The sequence below is a fragment of the Neofelis nebulosa genome, chromosome 7 (assembly GCF_028018385.1).
Source record: "Neofelis nebulosa isolate mNeoNeb1 chromosome 7, mNeoNeb1.pri, whole genome shotgun sequence".
NCBI lineage: Eukaryota > Metazoa > Chordata > Mammalia > Carnivora > Felidae > Neofelis > Neofelis nebulosa.
The window spans coordinates 121675699-121695242 of record NC_080788.1 but is presented as its reverse complement, the minus strand read 5'-3'; the positions used below and the strand labels follow the sequence as shown (position 1 = coordinate 121695242).

The 19544-nt window shown below is 40.2% G+C and overlaps 1 protein-coding gene across 23 annotated transcripts in view; it reads right to left on the bottom strand.

Annotated features, from left to right (window-relative positions):
- The window catches only part of TTLL5 (tubulin tyrosine ligase like 5), a 289301-nt gene that overhangs the window by 204679 nt on the left and 65078 nt on the right, over positions 1-19544 (bottom strand). For 19 of the 23 annotated variants that reach the window (XR_009264632.1, XR_009264633.1, XM_058739730.1 and 16 more), the window contains 6 exons: positions 14300-14381; positions 12641-12702; positions 11402-11496; positions 8882-8923; positions 857-970; positions 487-578 (listed from right to left, as the gene is read on the bottom strand). Coding sequence is in view for 21 of the 23 variants with exons in the window: in XM_058739730.1 (XP_058595713.1) it covers positions 487-578; positions 857-970; positions 8882-8923; positions 11402-11496; positions 12641-12702; positions 14300-14381 (487 nt within the window). In the remaining 2 variants the exon portion in view is untranslated. The remainder of the gene's footprint in view (positions 1-486; positions 579-856; positions 971-8881; positions 8924-11401; positions 11497-12640; positions 12703-14299; positions 14382-19544) is intronic. The other 4 variants (XM_058739739.1, XM_058739729.1, XM_058739737.1 and 1 more) reach the window with 1 other exon arrangement.

Here is a 19544-nt window from a genome sequence, read left to right as displayed (position 1 = left end):
CTGAAGGTTACAGAAACATTCTACATCTTGATTGTAGTGATGGCAGTGGTTAAATTGGTGTTAATATTTGTCAAAACTTATCATCAAACCATACACTTAAAATAAATCCATTTTGATGTATGTTAACTAGATCTAAATGATGATTAAAAATAATAAATTGTTTAGGAACAATATAGATGATAAAACAGTTTTTTTTCAAACCAAGGTAATGACTATAAAATTTTTTTACAAGTATGTAACCCTGGGTTAGGGGGCTATTAGGAAGGAGGTGGGGGATTTTTTTTTTTTTTCAAAAGGAAGAATAATGCACAGGTAGATTACATTAATGTTAATGCTTAGGTTGGATAATAGTCACACTACTATAAGTAAATATGCAAAATAAGGAAGACCCACATGGAAAGCAATGACAACACTGTGTCACAATTAATCCAATGCTGTGGACCTGAGGCACAGATTAAAAAAAAAAAAAAAAGGTAGTCACCTCACCCATATATTTCCCATGTCTCTGATGTAGGGAATATGCGAATAAATCCACCTCTCCGATCATTTTCTTCCTTCACTCTCCGTAAAACTTTGATCTACATAAAGAGAAAATAAAATGAGTACTGATTTTGGAAACCGTAATCCAAAAGATTACAGAGCAGAGAAAGAGGGTTATGACCCACAAATATGAAAGAAGCATGAAGGGAGAAATTAACTCCATATAAGATGGAATTTTCTGAGAATAAGTTCCTCCCATCTTGAATCTTTCTCCTTCCAATGTAAGAATGAGTTGGTCATAAACATATGAATCGCTTACTAATGTTTATTGAACCCTGTGTTAACCCACAAAGGCCTGAAATAGAGTTATCTTTACCTCCTCCATTGACAGACCAAGCACAGAACCACCTAACTTCCCCGGCACCTTCTCTCGGGCTGAGCCCACAAGGTTTTTCATTTCCGCATCACTGGCAGAGAGGGGACGGGAACGCTATGGAGAAGGACAAACAGAAACAAAATGTTTTCCTCACCTTTCGTCATTTCCCTCTATTCAGTCCCTCAACATCATTGTCTTTCCTAATATGGATAAGCTCAACTTCAAAGCCCATTTTCTGTAATTACTCTCTTAGCCTGAAACCCTGGGAAATAAACGAAAGCCAGGAGACTCAAAGGCAAGAAGAGAAAACAGAATAGAAGGAAAATGCTATGTGTTGAGAGGGAAACAAGCAGAAAAACAGGAGCTATGTCCACGTGATCTTCTAATCCAGTACTTACTCCTACTCTTGGTCTTAAAGTTCATCCAATATTTTTAAAGATATGGGAAAACATCTGAAAATAACCATGGAGGATTGAATGTGCATTAATTTTGCTAAATAACACTATTCTTTTCAGCAGCGGACAAGGAGAGTTAGGAGAAGTGAGATGTAAGACAGAAAACCAAGGAACAATTTATTATATCACAGGTGAAAGTTCGTCCGTGGGATGGTTTAGAACTGGGGTGGGGGGAGGGGGGAGGAAATACTGAGATGACAGTCACCAGTGACACAGAAAAGAACTATGACCAAAAGACACACTGCGACTGCTGGACTTCAAGAGACCTTGATCAAGGATGATTGCCTCGGGCACTTCAAGGAGGAAGCCAAATGCGCCATGCTCCTCACAGCCTTCTGAAGGATGATCACAAAGGTCATCTGAGAATGGAAGGTTTAAGTCATTTCGATGTTAGGCGAGCAGAAAAATATCAAGGTAACAAAGCAAGTCGGATGGTATGAAGCATGTCAACACACTATTATTGAAACCAAAAAAGTGACTGATAAAATAAGACAAGTACATCTGCCAAGTTCGGAGATTAAGAAATAATTCAAGAAACGTGGACACAAATTATCATTCTAGATTCCTAGAAGTGACTCTGACCAGAAAGAAGCAGTCCTGTTGTGAAGGGCTTAGTTTTCTCTTTGGGTAGACTACCTATGGAAAGGCTTTTGGTAACTAACCTTTGACCTTCTCAACAACACTCACTGCTACAGACTAAAGGTTTGGGTCCTCCTACAAATTCATTTGTTGAAGACCTAACCCCCGATGTGATGGTATTTAAAAACAGGGCTTCTGGGAGGTAATTTGGATTACATGAGGTCAGGAGGGTGAAACCCTGGCCCGATGAGATTAATGCCCTTAAAAGAAGAGGCATCAGACAGCTCGTACTCTGTCTGCCCAAGCATGTTAAAAAGAGGTCATGTGAGCACAGAGTGACACGGCATTCATCTACAAGCTAAGAGTAGAGGCCTCAGAGTGAAACCTGCTTTGCTGGCTCTTTGGTCTTGGACTTCTCAGCCTCCAGAAGTGTGAGAAATAAATTTCTGTGGTTGAAATCACCAAGTCCATGGTACTTGGTTATGGCCACCCAAGCGGACTAATAGTACACACCTGTACTATTATGAACAGTATATATATATGAATAGTATATATATATGTATATATATAAAATATATATATCATGAATGCTTTTACCTTTGACACAAGGGAGGCCAATACATACTAATCTTCAAAGCTAGCATGGGAGTTATAAAAGATAGATTTTCTAATAGGTAACTCCACAATGACATAACTTTATGAAGAATAACCATGAAATCAGCAGATATAAACAATATGTGAAGGCAGGGTCTTTTGCCTAAACAGCTTTTCCAGTGATATCTTCAGGACCCAGAATAGTACATGGCATGGAGTAGGAGATCAATAAGTATTTGTTGAACAAAGAAATAAATGTCCTGACACATAGATTATTCATGGTTAGAACTAAATTTTGCAGAGGATTCTGGGGAAAATTTTAATTCCCTTGCAATCTCTGGGAATAAATTAAACAGTGTATGTTGGCATGAGAGGGGAGTCAACAGGAAAGTTTAAAGACTGAGGAAAGTAAACATATAAGTAAGTTCATCTTTTCAAAAATTTTAAAAGTATGAATGCTTACTTAGCATGTAAAGCCAAAATATTAACTGGATGCTTTAAGGACTCTTCTCATTTTATCATTGGCTAAAAATACTTATCGTTCACTAAAAATACTTTTTCACATGTGATGATGTGGCTCTGATCAGAAAGCCACTGGCAGTCAAGTGCCTTATCCAAGGTCAAGTTGCCTTATCACTCAGACTATTTAAGAGTACCTTAAGTTCTCTAAAATTATTGTAAGAGTGAGTACGGACTAAGCACTCATTTAGATGACATAAGAAAGGGCCCCTGGGTGGCTCAGTCGGTTAAGCATCCGACATCAGCTCAGGGCATGATCTCAAGGTTCATGACTTCAACCCCCACATCAGACTCTCCGCTGTCAGCGTGGAGCCTTCTTTGGATCCTCTATCCCCTTCTCTTTGCCCCTCCCCAGTTCATGTGCTCATGCTCGCTTTCTCTCGAGCATAAATATTTAAAAAAATGATATAGCCAAAAAAAAAAAAAAAAGATTAAGCATTTTAGAATAGAAAAATTTATTTAAAAATGATAAATTGAAATATGTACTGAAGATTAATAATAAAAATATTTTAAGAAATAGTTATTAGCTGTCAGAATAGTTTTAAGAAATGCTTGGTTGTAGGGGCACCTAGGCGGCTCAGTTGGTTAAGCGCCTGACTCTTGATTTTGGCTCAGGTCATGATCTCAACATTCATGAGACTAAGCCCCACATCAGGCTCTGTTCTGACAGCACGGAGCCTGCTTGGGATTCTCTCTCTCTCTCTCTCTCTCTCTCTCTCTCTCTCTCTCTCTCTCTCTTTGCCCCTTCCACGCACACACGTGTGCATGTGTCTTCTCTCTCTCTCTACCAAAATAAATAAATATTGAGAGACAGAGAGAGAGAGTGCACATACACATGCACAAGCAAGTGGGTGAGGGGCAGAGAGGGGGACAGAGGATCCAAAGCGGGCTCTGCACTGACAGCAGCGAGCCCCATGTGGGACTTGGACTCACAAACTGCTAGACCACGACCTGAGCCGAAGTCAGACACTCAACTGACTAAGTTACCCAGGTGCTCCAACAAATAAACATTAAAAAGAAAAGAAATGCATGGTTTTATAAGAACATGGATCAAATCACTACTGAATAACATCTAATCAGCACCCTCAATTTTTAAAAAAATTTTTTGCTTTTTGTCCTTGTTTTGTTTTTATTGCTCATTTCTTGTCTGTTTTTTTTTATTGTCTTTGTAAATTTTTAATTTTTATTTTTGATCTTTTTTTTCTTTTTTAGGAAATCAGGAAATTTAGGAAATTAGGAAATATTCCAAAATGGAATAATATTACTGCTTCCAGAGACTGAGATTATAATGATGTTGCAACCTTCCTCTACGAATCTAAACCTGCTCTGGGAAACAGTGCACTGGTGCTCCAAAATTCTCAATCTTCTCTCCTGGTCACTTTCAAAGAGTTGTCTCCTATGCACATTCAGAAACACTCCTTTGCTCCCCAGAATCCACAGTTCCAACTCGAGCTATTTGTGCATGCATGTGGGTTGTCTGAGTGAGGTGTGGAGGAATTCAGGAGATGCTCCTGGCTGGGGTCTTTGGGGGTTGAAAATGGAAGGGGCTTAATGGTGTTTGTCAGATGCACGCTCTAGCTGTGAACTCCCATAAGCTGATGGCTATTACTCTTTTATTGCCACAAATATCACCAGGCTACAAATAAAAAGGCCAACGCTACTCCAAGAGGACAACGATGTGGCTAGATACTCCTTTAATCTCTTCACCTATTTATTTCAAACTAAACTATTAACAAGCCTGAGAGGGAAAGAAATATGAAAAGTTGTAGCTACTGAAGTTTAAGTATCTTAAATACCTCTCTAAAATCCCCCAGGTCTCCTGTGTCTTCGGGGAAGATGCTGGAAAATATGAGACTAGAAAGTCAGAAGTATTTTTCCCATCTCAGCTTTTCAATAAATTTGAGATTAAAGAGAATTTTCTTTATCAGCACAATATCTGTTGTACTGGTCTACAGAGACATGTGTTTACATAGGTACAACAGAGCATTAAAATCCCAGACCACTGGCTGAATTCTACCAGTATTTGTTAATGAAACAAACGATTAAGAAAGGTGACCTGAATTATAGACACAGATGAGAGAAAAGGCAGAGAAAAAAAAGAAGAAAAGGTAACAAAGAAAAAAGAAAGACAGAAATGCTTCTGAATGCCAAGAAGACATACCTGGAGATTAAGAGCAAAGCAAAAAAAAGAAGAAAAGAAAAAAAAAAAAAAAGGAATCAGACTGACTTGCCAAAAACAAGAGCAAAACCCTCCAAATGCAAGCCCTTCTGTGGTTCTGACCTTGTACATTTCAGCGCAGCTACATTCGCTGGGTGGTAGAACAAATCCACATGTTCCAGGGGATTGGCTGAACACACGAAGGAAATAAAGCTCTTCTGAATTTAGAGAGAACCAATGCCTCTGTCTAGATGACACAGGATTTTAACTACTGGGTATTCAGATGTTAAACTGCCAAACCACTGCCTAGGTAAGAATTCTGCCATGCAACATGCATCAAAGATGTAAAATTATCATTAGTACAACTTATGAATCAGAAATATACCCAGAGAAGAACCTTTACATGTCTGACCTTTATCGGGAGGGAAGAACTGAGAATGTGAAATCATGGAGACAAGGAACCACCTGTCTCCACTCTAAGTAGTAAAAAAACAGATGTTGAATCATAAAAAGGATTCCCGACCTAAAGTAAGCAGGCAAGTACCAGCAATGAGAAGGGCTGAACAAAACACAGAACATGAAAAGGGCCAGGTATCATAAAAGATACCATAATTGAGGAGCAAAAATAAAACCTGTCTGTCAGAGAACACATACAAAGAATAAAAATGTCCCAAAGCAGTTTTACAAACTTTGCAATTCTGTGTTAGAAACAAATGAACTAGAAATAGCTTGATTTACATGTGACACATCTTGCCACCTAGGAAAGGTAAACTCAAGTTTAAAAAGCAAAACGAATTAATGCTACCAAATGAAATAAAAGGAACAAAAAGGACCACATATGAATAAATCTGGGAGGGAAATAAACAAAAAATGGTTAATAGAGAAAGTTTAAGTGTAATTCACAACCAGAAGTATACTTTGAAATGAGGGGAGGGGAAAAAAAAAACAGAAAGTAAGTAGACTTGTGTTACAGTCAAAAAGAGATATGCAACATCCGGAAATCTGGAATAAATATAAGTCAGCAGGTCTGAGAGACATGCATCTTGTTATTAAGGGAACTGGTTTAAAAAACAAAAAAACAAAAAACTTACCAAAACCACTTACAATTATGTTTGAAAAATCATGAAGAACTGAGGAGGTACCAGAGGATTAGAAAAAAACAAATGAGGTACCAATCTTCAAAAATGTAAGAAGTGTGCTCCTGGTGATTACCACCTGGTAAGTCTAACTTGAATCCCTAGTAAAATAATGGAACAAACATTGAAAGAAAAAAAATCCATAAACATTTAGAGTTTAATGGGCTCATGAAGAGTAAGTACGGAAACTGCTTTATTTATTTTAAAATATGCTTTAAAATGTTTATTTTTTGGACAAAATTACAAAAATGGGGGAATATAGCAAGTATATTTAAATGTCTTTGGGTTTTACAAAAGCATTTGTACAAATTTCATAAAATTTTTATTTGAAGTTATACTTCTAATCTAGACTTAGTATCACGGTATAATGAATAAAATACACCAACAAAAACTGCAAAGAGTTAAAAGATGTGATGTAGGATAAACAGTACTGAATCAAATTAGGAAGTGATTTTCAGAATCCGTATTGACTAAGCATTCCTTAGAATCTTCACTGATGTCTGGGAGGATGGATAAATAAATAAATATAAAGTAATTTGCATTTGTGGATGACAGCAAATGTGAAAAGAATGGCTACAGAAAGAATATCAAAGTAATACCAGATACTACCTATCAAATGGGCGAAAGGAAAATCAATAGACTGAAAAGTGTGAAGGGGTCTATGTGTCCAAGGTAAAGTATGTGTCCAGAACTCTCCCAAATATTTTCCCAATGTTTTATCATTTCTTTCACGCCATACCTCCATGTATGTATTATGATCCTCATCAGACAGACGTGGGCAGTAAGCCTCAGAGATGTAAGGGAACTTGCCCAAGGTCTAACAGCTAGTTGGTATGAACCGGAGTCTATCCGACTCTAAAGTCCATGTCTTTTCCACAAAACCATGCCATCTGCCTTGGAACAGTGAAATGTAGTTTCTGGTGAATGGAAAATTTGAACCACAGGCATTCAAGGGAAGGAAGAAATGTAGAAAGAGACAATGGATTAAAAAGGAATAGTCAGACGACAGGCAAAGAACGGTGACTTTGCAATCTGACAGCAACAGAAAAAGAAAACTTAACAAAGTGTACGTGGCCAGAGCAGGGAACTTGTGTTCGTTTTTCCCTTGGCTCTGTCAGAACTACTGTGGAGCTGAGATGGCTTCATTAACAGAAAGACAGTGACAAAATAGAACACTGCAAAGAACGAGAAGAGTCCAAGATTTCAACATGTATCAGATAGGCTGAGTAAAGCTAGAGAGGCTTTGTGTCAGGCGAGCAGTGTTCAAACACACAATCCTGAGGGAAGAGGCCTCACTCGCTCGCTTGCTCGGACACAGGCTATTGCAACCTACAAGGGTTCAAGCAACCGAGCCAGACAGAAGAGAATTAAAATGGTGAAGGGAAATTAAGGTTAGAATAAACATACCAAAGACACTTCTTTGGAGTCAAATGCAGAAGATTATGAATTAAGCATTTTTAAAGTTCTCCTTAAATTGATTAGATATCCCTAAAAGGTATTGGAATGTAAACTCTTTGAAGTCAACAGCTTTGGAGACTTTTTGTTGTTGTTGTTTTTCTATTTGTTTGCCATGGAGAGCAGCTAACACACTCAGGTGGCTGCTAAACACAAGACACTAAACATCACCGAGTTTTAAATCCTACCAACTGAACACAAAATTCATACTATGGAACCACATTAACCAGTTACCAAACACTAGACAAGACAACCGTTAAGTCTTTTTGTCACTTCTTGGATTCATACAAACCATGGAGAGAAATTCAAAAGCAGAAGCTTATGCAAGTTACAGATTAAGCTCCCAAGCTGTCCAGAAACTGCATCAGAGAGGACAAAAGCCAAAATAAATACAATGGAGCTCTTTGCTGAAGGACTACTAGTTCCAAGTGGCACGCTTACGTAGGAAACATCGACAGCGTTCATTTCAAAACATCAAATAGCAGGAGCGGCCACCCCCACTGCTACCCAATCACTTCAAAAAGATGTGTAAAAGAAAAAAAAGATCTTCACAGAAGAAAATGACAGCTAATCTCAAATATCGCTAACAAGGACAGTAAGAGAGCAAATACTATTATTCATTAAGAGTTGGAGACACAATGTTTTGTCTGTATTTTTAAAGGCAGCATCTCAGACACTAATTATGGCAGTTTCTAGGATTAATAAAACTGCAAATCACCACATAAAAGAAATAGTACAATCAAATGCAGCCCGATACCCAATGTGAAAATGATTCTAATATTAAGCTACCAACAACGGTACATTTCATAAGACATCTGAAGAAAAGAAAGAGTGTTTGTGAACAATATTTCCTTTCCAGAATATTCTGTTCATCATTTAAACCTGACTGCCTCCATCACACCACAATCACTGTCAGGAAAAGAGGATTCATAAATTCCTGCAGCCTCTACTCTTGTATCCTATATCTGGAAAGACCTCTGTACGTTCATTAGCACTTAATTCTATCTTATTCAAGGTCAAAAAGCAGGTGCACAAAACGTGTACTGTGAAAGCACAAAGCTAAAAGGCTTTCCGGTTGGGGACTGGAAATAAGAATCTGAATGAAGTCTCCAAATGATCCAGAACTTACCTGTTTGGCGTTTGAGGACTGAAACTGTGCAGACACTGGACGCTATAAAAGACAGAAAAACGGAATAAAGCCTCATCTTCTCCTAACGTACCTAGGTTTTCCAATTCCTACATCTATGATCTCACAAATGAGAAAACAATCTCTAAGCAGGCACCAAAGGCAAGAGCTCTACACTTCGTGCTTGTTAGACTAGAGCATTTATTGTATTTCCCACCACTTTCTCCTCTGGTGTATCCACTACAGTCTCATCTCCGCAGCACCGAGAGCACAATCCTACGGTCGCATCCTGAAGTTAACTACTCCACCTGATAAACTGGTTCCAGAGTACCTATAATGCACCTACGATTTCTTCCCCCTTTAAATAAGCGTCCTGCAGGCTGCTTATGGATGAAGTCATGCAATGACCTACCAGTTAGGCAAACAGATTCTCTACGATTTGCAAAGAGTGGCCAATAGAAGCTGAGCGGCAAGCTAAGAAAAGGGGTCAATTCATCCAAGACTGACATACAACTGTGCCTAGAGTAAAATCGGCAGAAACTCTGCAAGGCCGCACAGAAACATCCGCAATCCTTTACACAAGACTCTGTGGCTCTTGCCACTGATACGCCAGGAGACGGTCTGCAAAGGACACCTCAGTTAATCTTCTACTTTTTCTTATTAAACACCAAAGAAAACAATCTTCTACTTTTTCTTAATAGAAACTAAATGACATCTGTGATTTAAAACCTTGTTGCCTGGAGCACCTGGGTGGCTCGCTTGGTTGAGTGTCCAACTTCGGCTCAGGTCATGAGCCTGCGGTTCGTGAGTTCAAGCCCCGCGTCGGGCTCTGTGCTGACAGCTCAGAGCCTGGGGCCTGCTTTGGATTCTGTGTCTCCCTGTCTGCCCCTCCCTGCTCGCATTCTGTCTCTCTGTCTCTCTCTCAAAAATAAGCATTAAAAACAAAATTTTAAAACCTTGTTGCCTGGTTTCCCTTCTAATGCAAGTTGACACTACCCCTTGAAATTCAGTACGCCCTGTCCCACATCGCAACTCTGATACTAACAAGGGATAATCCTAGAGCAGATGGTCACAGGCAGGCAGCCCACAGACTGAATCCAACTCAAAGACATGCTATGTTTGGTCCGCAAAGTGTTTCTTCTTTAATTGGACTATATTTTAAAATAAGATTTCTGATTCCTCTTGACAGTAGGAAGGTCTGACAACACGCGGCCCACACTCATGCATGGCAACGATCAGCTAGAGCACATCAGTAAGGCAGCTGCCCCCTTTTCACCTGGGGCACACACTTCAGTCGACCACTGTCATGCCCCTCTCAGCTGTATTGTACACCTGGCCCTCTTATTCATGTACACTGTCTGCCTGCAGCCCCTAACGGCATTTGAGTGTGCAGACCTTGTTCTAATGAAAAGTTAGAGGTATGACTGTTTAGTAGGAGTGATGAGCTTGGCAAACACAAACAGCACTACTTGAAATGAGACCAGCAAGCGAAAGAAAAAAAGGAGAAAGAGGAGTGGGAGGAGAAGGGAGAAGAAAAGGGAAAAGTGGAGGAGAAATAAATGGGGGGGGGGGGGGCGGGGGGAGAAAAGGAGAGGGGAAGGGACGGGGAAGAAGCAGCTATTTCTGCCTTCAAAGAGCTTACAATCTAGCAGAGGAGCACCGGATAATTTAAAAGCAACAAACTGATGAATGCCACACCATGCAATAGACAACAAGTAAATAATACTGAAATAAAAAACAGAGGTCTTGACTGAGTGGGATGGGTTTAATAAGAAGAAACAATCTCTAAGCTTCTTGGCAGGCAAGGTAATCAATCCAGATGGGAAGAGAGGAGGAAGGTAGACCTTTTAGATAAGAAGAAATGTTAAAGGCAAAGAACAGAAGTGGAAACTGGCCAGGTCTAGACAGGCAGCGATGGGTTCGATGACAGACAGAACGATGAGCTGATTGGCTTAACTGAAACACAAATGCAGAGGACACAAAGCCTGGAGCGATGCCCCGATCAAGTGATGTTTTCAGACAGACAGGCACAGCGGATGGTAGGCATTTATCTCATTTAACCTCAATTAACACCTCACGATCACTGAGGCTCCTTTTGAAGAGAATCACTTGTAGAGAAGACGTTATTTCAATCGAGCATCTTCTTTACAAAGCTAGCCTGAAGATCAAAAAGAATGTAGCAGAATAATGACTAGGAATCTGTAGTCTCCCTCTCTGCGCCTTGTTTATGAGCCTAATCAGTTGGGTGAAAAAAGCAGGGGATTCTTAAAAAGAAAAAGAAAAAAGGAGAGATACTGAAAAAAGAAGGCGAAAGAAAAGAAGAACAAAAAGCAGAGAAGAAGTTGGTTTAAAAGCATATGCTATTAGCCACAGCTGAATCTAACAGCCTCCTGTCTGGAATGATTCCCAAATTTTCGTGCTCTTAAGTGACCTCATCCCCATAGTGCTTCGGCTCACTCGTTTACTTCAGCTACCACTTTCCAATAGGCCTTGACTGGGCTCCCTGCTGCTGAATTTGCTTACCTGAGGTTTCTGGAAAGGGTTCCGCCTGGAAGACTCAAAGGTGGGATAAATTGGCCGGGTTGATGCCCGCTGGGCAGGGTCCTGGCACACAAATCCTGAATGGGGAATGGGAAACATTAAAACCCGCCATTTTCCACAAAATTAGCAGGTTTAACTGCACCTTTTCTTTAGCTATACAAACTCAGTTGCACTGTCATAAATCCTCAGGAGGAACAGGCATGGCTCTCTCATATACACACTCCACTTGAACTCCAAACCACCGAAACTGGACAGGACAAGAATGGAAAATATGCAGGTAAATCAACCTTCCTTGTTGGGGAGCTGAATCTGATTGAAAAAATAGATGTGGATTGCTGATGTGCTTTAGAGTAAAAGTGCAAACCACCATTTAAAAACACACAGTGCTTATAAAAACAAATTATTTTAGAGTAGCTTCCTAGAGGGTGACTGGAAAATAATGTTGTTTTTACTGGGAGAATCCAGAAGCAAGTGAGGATTCCTGTCCTATTACAAGATCTACTTCTGGAACTGCCAAAGGTGGTCTATTGGCACCTTTCCAAAGTAGGCTTCTTAGATTATCTATGATAGGCTTAAGAAATTAGGTGTGAGCTCCTTTCACTTCCTAAAAAGAAGCCGATTCCCATCCCAGGAGTCTAGAGTAGCTAAGGTTTACTGCATTTGCTGGTACACCAAGTACTAGTTCATTTCAGATATATTTTGTCAGGCCTTTTTAGAGCACTTCAAAAACAACAAACCCACACTATACCCACCTGACAGCCCACCTCCATTTCAAAGTTTTGACTTATCTACTCAAAAAGGGATTTCTTCCCCGGGCTGCCTTTAGTTCTAAGTACTATAGAAGGGAGCATGTGGACACCAGCAGAGGCCGTCTAATGGAAATATAGCCAGTCTCCTTTGTAACAAACTTCTTCAGTGAGTTGCACTCCCCTCGGCTCGGAGAAAAATAGACTTTCTCCAGACCTTCGCTTAATTCTCTTCCTTGGCCCAGAATTCCTGTTCCCCAGGAATTAGGTCTCAGCCCTAGTTGTGGTTCAGCCTCAGGACAGGATGGAGCCAGGGGGAGCAGGAACTTAGAAGCGCTTGCCTGAAAATATAATTTTTAGTACAAAACATTCAGCATGGCTTAGGAACTGCCAGTCATTAACACCTAGGAGGCTTGACAAAAATGGATGCTCTGGTTAACTTTTATGGGAGCCTTCAGAAAACGCTACTACTCACCTACAACAGTGAACATGTCTGAAATCATACTGGCTTTAATCTTTAGGTCCAGAGGTGCGTCACTGATAGAACAGAGAAAGAAAGGGCAATCGATGTTATAGACGAACAGAATAGCTCCTCCTCATGGGCCCCAATAGAGCAGAGTTTCCAAATGTCGATGAGAAGCAACACAATAAAGCACATCAAATCCAGGGAAAAAGAAAAAGAAGTCTGGGCAAAAATACTAGAAATAAAAGCCCACTGCTACCCTCATCCCCTGTAAGGCAGGTCCAGCAGCAAAGCTGGTTCCCTGACACGCAATCTTTTTATCCCAGCAGGTCTTGTGCAAATCAAATTGTGAACAAGTCAAGAATACTGCTTCATTACCACTGTGGATTTTAGAGATTTAGCCTTTTAATATGTTCTTTTATAAGTATGCCCATCATTCAAATTATTTTTTACTGCTGCAATAGTCAAATCACATTCACAAGCAAGAGAAGAAACTGGGGTAATCTTTGCACTTTTTTTAAGCCTTCATTTTCTGTTCTAAATCAATCTTTTTAAGCTTGTAGGCTTGCAAACGAGGGCAGAAAAATACCAGTTATACCAAAATATCACCAGATGATGCAGCAGGAACCCACATGGAAACAGAAACAATATGAACTAAAAGCTGGAAGCCTCCCTGTGGCAGCGACTGCCACGCTGGCTTTGGTGTTGAGGTGTTCCTCCATGAACCGGATTACTTTGGCTGCTGGACCAATGCATCATTCTGGGGATCTCTAACACTGTATGATGCACCTTGCTGGGCAATCTGCAAAGAGGTGATTTAACATAAGAGGAGCCCAACATCTGAATCATCTGTAACATCTAGTTCTATACCTTACTATTGGGGTTAAGCCAAATTCCCACCCCATGAAGTAGTCAATCTGTCTTTATTTGATTACTTGGCATTTTGCCAACATCTTTCATCCTTAAAAATGCAGCCACTGGGTGGTCTCCAGCATAAATCTCTAGGATTCTCTAGCTGTCTAGAGAAGCGTACAGCTGACAGAAACTCTGGCTACTGCTGCAGATACAAGCACAATCTTCTCTGGTTTTAAAAAATAGGTTTCTTTCCTTCTTTTAAACAACAGGTAGGTTACAAAAATTGTAAGATTGTTTGAAGTTTTTTTGAGTCTAATCTTAGATGAATACCAGAACACAGATGATAAAAGGACCAAATATCATACCCCCTACCCTAGACCCAGCTCTATACCTTTATAGTATATGCGGATTTGAGTCTGTGCAAACCTGTAGCAATAAAGGAAATATAATACCTCATGCATTTCTTTAGCCTTAGCAGAACACCTACAACGTTTTAAAACAAGAGAGAGAGAGGGCGAGAGAGGGAGAACTGGAAATAAAAAGGTTCACAAGAAGCATCCGTTGGAAGCTCAAGAAGACAGTAAACATAGATCACAAATCGACTATAGTAAGATAGGGATTCATGTTGCCATCTGGACTTTAACCATGTGTCACAAATCCCTCAAATTTAGAAATTCTAGTCATTTCTATCTAATAACTAGGGTTAAAAAAAAAAAAATCTTGTGCCAAGAGAAATGACCAAAAAAAAAAAAAAAGTATTTTAGTGTTACTCATTGAAGGTCTGTCCTTTTCTAGTTGATGGAACAGACTACTTACCAGGCCAAAGAAGGAGAGAGATTTACTTCCAACAACCATGGCTTCAGAGTAGAATCTATGAGCACGTCAAAGCCATAGAGTTCTAGAAATACAACATAACACAATACACAAGATCATTTTCTATGTCACAACTGAATAAAGATCCTAGAAGACCGAATCCAATCAACCCCCACCAGAGGCCTAGAAATTTGGTGAGTATAAGTAATGAGTGGAAGTAGGAGCAGAGAATCTTTCAAGTTCCAGAGAAATTAATCAAGCTCTAGAGATGAGACAATGTCATAAAATTCCACTTTTTATCATCCACTCTATTGATATTCCTGAGCTCTACACAGAAAGTGACCTGACCTCTAAAAGTTAGCAAGCATGATTCTGCTGTGCTTACGGGTTAAAAAAAAAAAAAAAAGTGTTGGGAGCAGGAATGCAACAAGTGCATCGAACATCAATGATACTTTAGGTTTGTTCTGGATTGTCCTCCCGTCATATTCTGAAAACAGAAAAATCTACTGAAGGACTCTCTCTAGGGCCCTTCCAATGCATTTTCCTACACCAAGATCTTGCTTTGGCAGCCTAGATTAAGAAGAAATCTGAGTGTAAAATACATTTATTCTTCCCCTCTCCTATGGTTTCAATTTCTCTTTGAAGACAGAAAATACACTGGCTCAACACAGAAAGACAGAAGACTGTGACGAGCCACCCTGCACCACTAATATTATTAAAAAAGGGAGGGAGCCAGAGACCAAATTTCCATGGTTTCTGGTTCTTTACTGATTCTTTCCCTAACTCCTCATCTGTTGCAAAGAGCAAAGCAAGAACCTTTTCTCCCAGGATGCAGGGATAATATGACACTAACTATGGAAACTCAGCTAGCAGCCTTTACTATTATTATTACTATTATTATTATTATTATTATTATTATTAATGAGACCCTCTCCACAGTCCTCTTTGGTATACATATATGAAATATATCTGACTTTCAGAAGATCCACTCATTCTCGAACTTCCTACTCCGTGTCCCTCAAATAATCTACATCTTCCTTCCAAGAGAAAAGATGAGCTTCCTTACAGTTCAGTCAGAGGTCACAGGCTCACATCTGTAGCTCACATCTACAGAACACATCCAGGTATCTTCCAGAAACTCATTTTGAAACAAACGTCTTTACTTCAAAAAGGATTCTCCCATTCCTCAATACTCTCAATAACATAGAAAAATAAATGTAAATTTCTAAAAAAAGACGGTGCCACAGATGGTCTTTTGAACACAGAAAATCTGCTATGGGACCAAGAATCCTAGAAGGGGAATCTGGAGACCTGGATCCTTCTCAGGACTCTACCATTTATTCACTGAGGAACTTGGAGAAGTCATTTCTCTCTCTGATATTTCTTTCGCATTGTTTCACCCCTCGGATCTTCTCTATTAATCACCATCTCTCAATACCTGTGTGCTCTATACACCTATATCCAGAATCCCTATTTATGCAGTACAGATTCAGGTAGACATCATATTTGAATTTTTCTCTCGGGAAAAGTTGCCATTCTTCTGAATATTTTACCTAATCTTCAATCATCCCACAGAATATTCCCCTTTCAATCTGAAAAAAAAAGAGTCTTTTGTGATACAGCACTAAATAAGGCACTGAAAAAGGAAGACTTAATTGCAAAATCCACAAGTCCATGTTAACATTACACAAGCAGTAGCACAGGATTCAACTATTTCATAAAATGCTAATATTATTAATAATAATGGCACGAGGAACAGGGTAAGAATGCCTGAAGCCATGTTGACCAGCTCTGCAGAATGAACCACAGATTTGCAGAATGAACCACAAATGAAGGAAAACTGAAATCCGAATGAGAATCAGTGAGACCCGTTATTTAGACACCTTGCATTAAACAGCCAGCACATTTACTTAACTATTTCCTGAATTAAGAGGCAAATTCCAAGAATCCCAGCAGAAAGGCTGAGAACCAACATTCTGGAAAGTAAGAAAAAATAAAATGAAATAACCCAAAGAGAGACAACACCCATTTACTGGGCATGCTAAATTTTTACCCAGGTGAATGAAACCCATCAGGGCTAAACAATCGCAAAATCAGTTTTGGATCTAACGGCACCTGTACACGCACGAGGCTTGGATCTACTCCCATTTCAAAGTGGGTGAGTATGTGGTGGCATTACGACACAGTGCAAAGCCCAGCTCACCTGAGGAGCTGGAAGTGGGAGGGTTGGGTAAGGGTGGTAAATGGAGTGAAAAGAGGGCATTTGTATCAGGTTGACCTCTTCCAATAATCAACTCAGCTTAAGAAAAATAATTTCGGTCTTTGGCAGGCTACAAAAGTCCTCATAATGACCCTTTTAACTTATGATCGGTCTTTTCTATGGACATGGAAGATTTTAAAAGGTAAGAAGGATGCTGTCCTGAGAATATTAAACTTCCCCTTTTAATACTGTGTGTTTTAGCAGCAGGGTCTAGAATTTCAAAAACTCAGTGTCCAGGATGAGATACACCAAGTGTTCCTGTCACTAAAGGGTGTGGGCAAGCTAGGCTTTGCCCACTCTGAGAACTACGTTCTTTGTTCTTCTGTGTGGTCCCCATCATAACAGAAAAGCAAGTATTTTCAAAGGACTGGTGCTACCACCTCGATCAACAATGTTTCCTTAGGAAAATTTCCTTTCATGAGACGTATTTCCTTCAGCCCCCAGCCAAATCCAAACAAACTTGAGAATTATATGTGTGACTAGTAAGAAGCAGCTTGACTCCATCACCACTTCACATTCGTGTCCTTATCTCCCCACTTCTTGAATGCAGCTTCCTGAAGAAGCAATCTACACTTAGCTGCCTTAACCTTCTTAATGCCTGTTCGTTCTCCAAGCCATAAGAATTTGCTTTTGCTCCCGCTGTCTAAAGCAGTAACTGTTCTCACTGTGATCAACAAAGACCACCTTACTGCTAAGCCCAAACATCTGAAACTGTTGACCACCCCTTACTTATTGGAACTTTCTTCTCCCTTGGTTCCGGGACACTGCTCTCTTCTGATTCTCCTCCTCTTTTCACTCCTTCTCTTCTGCCCAGCTATTCACTGGCAGGTTTGCTCAGGGTGGCATCCTCAGGGCTCTTTCCTTCTCAATTCTACTTCTCTTCGATCTCATGTATTCTCATGGCTGCAATTAACATTATGATGATGACATTCAAATCTATATCTTTAGTCAAGTGTCTCCTGAACACCAAATCCATAACTCCACAACTGCCTTCTACACAACTTCACTAGGATATCCCAGGAGTATTCAACACTCAACAAAATATAACTTGTTGTATTTCCCCAAACCTGTTTGGCTTCCCATTATTCTTCACCTTGGAAAATGGTGGCCTGATCCACCAGTCTCCAAAGCTAGAAACACTCTCTTCACCACCTCCCAAAACCTACACATTACCAGACCTCTTCTCTATTTCTCTTTAATCCAGGCTTCTACATTCTCTTTTGAGATGTAATTTACATATAATGAAAGAGACAGATCTTAAGTGTGCAACTTGATGAGGCTTGATAACTGGATACATCCACGTAATCCACACTCATATCAACCCACAGAGAACACTTCCATCATCCCAGAAAGATCCCTCATACCCCTTCCTGGTAAATACCCTGCTTCCCCTCATCGTAACCCTGGATAACCACTATTCTTATTTCTTTCACCATAGATTCATTGTCCGTTCTAGAATGGCATATAAATGGGAGCATACAGTATATACTTTTTTGAGTCTGGCTTCTTTCAATCAGCATTTTTGAAGTTCATCCACCTATGACTGTTTCTTGTTTTAAAACAAGTTTGTGAAAATAAAATTACTGTATCACTTACATACAACAAAATTCACCCTTTTAAATTATAGTTCGATGAGTTTTGACAAACGTATGTAGTCATGTAACCACCACCACAATTAAGATATGGAACAATTCTACCACAGACACGCCAGTGCCCCCCTTTCCAGTCAATTCTCACTCCCCATCCCCCCAGCGACCACTGATCTGATCTCTGCCTTTTCCAGAAAGTCAAATAAAGGAAATCATTCAGATGAACCTTTGAGAGCGGCTTCTTTCACTTAGAAGTGTGCTTTTGAGATTTATCTATGTTTTTATGTATCAACAGTGTAGTTCATTCCTTGTACTGCTGTGTAGGATTCTATGTTATGGATATATCACAACTTGTTTATCCATTCAACAGTTCACAGACATTTGGGCCGCTTCCAATTTTTGGTGGCTATGAACAAAGGTGCTATAAACCTTCATATCCAGGTATCTGTGTGAACACATAACATTATTTGTCTTGGGGAAACACCTACAAGTGGGACTGCTGAATCACGTGGTTAAGTGTACATTATCACCACAGACTTCTTACTTCCCATTTGTTTCCCTAGGACTAGTCTCTCCCCACTGCAGTCCATTCTCCACATGCCTGTCGGAATTTCTAAGACATAAATCTAATAGTCAGATAGAGATAGGCTGTGAACTGGCCCAACAACAGATACTTGACGTCAGGTGGTACTTGAAGGGTTTTAAATTCGTCACTTCTAGTCATGGTATACAGTATTCCCTTTGTTGTTACTCTGTCATCCAAAGCTTTGGGTCAAATCATGATAAAAGTTAAAGAGAGTAATAACAATCTTATTGCCCTCCCGCTCAAAACACTCCAGTCGCGGGGCGCCTGGGTGGCGCAGTCGGTTAAGCGTCCGACTTCAGCCAGGTCATGATCTCGCGGTCCGTGAGTTCGAGCCCCGCGTCAGGCTCTGGGCTGATGGCTCAGAGCCTGGAGCCTGGAGCCTGTTTCCGATTCTGTGTCTCCCTCTCTCTCTGCCCCTCCCCCGTTCATGCTCTGTCTCTCTCTGTCCCAAAAATAAAGAAAAAACGTTGAAAAAAATTAAAAAAACAAAAACAAACAAACAAAAAAACACTCCAGTCGCTGCCTGCTGTCTCCAGGAGGAATTTACACGTCAGTCCTCTAGAACGGGGCTCCAATCTGCTTCCGTGACCTCAACTCCTGCCGCCCCAGCCTATGCAGGCTGCATCCAGTCACACTGAGCTTCTATTTCACAAACTGCCATATTCTGCCTTGACACGACGCTGTGCATGTTGTATTCCTTCTGGTAGACATGGCTTTCCCTGGCTTCCCCTAGGCATTGCGGATAGCTCTTGTGTGTTCCTAGAGCACCTGAGTCACTCTACTACCCGTACCGCTTTTGTGATCTCCTGCCTG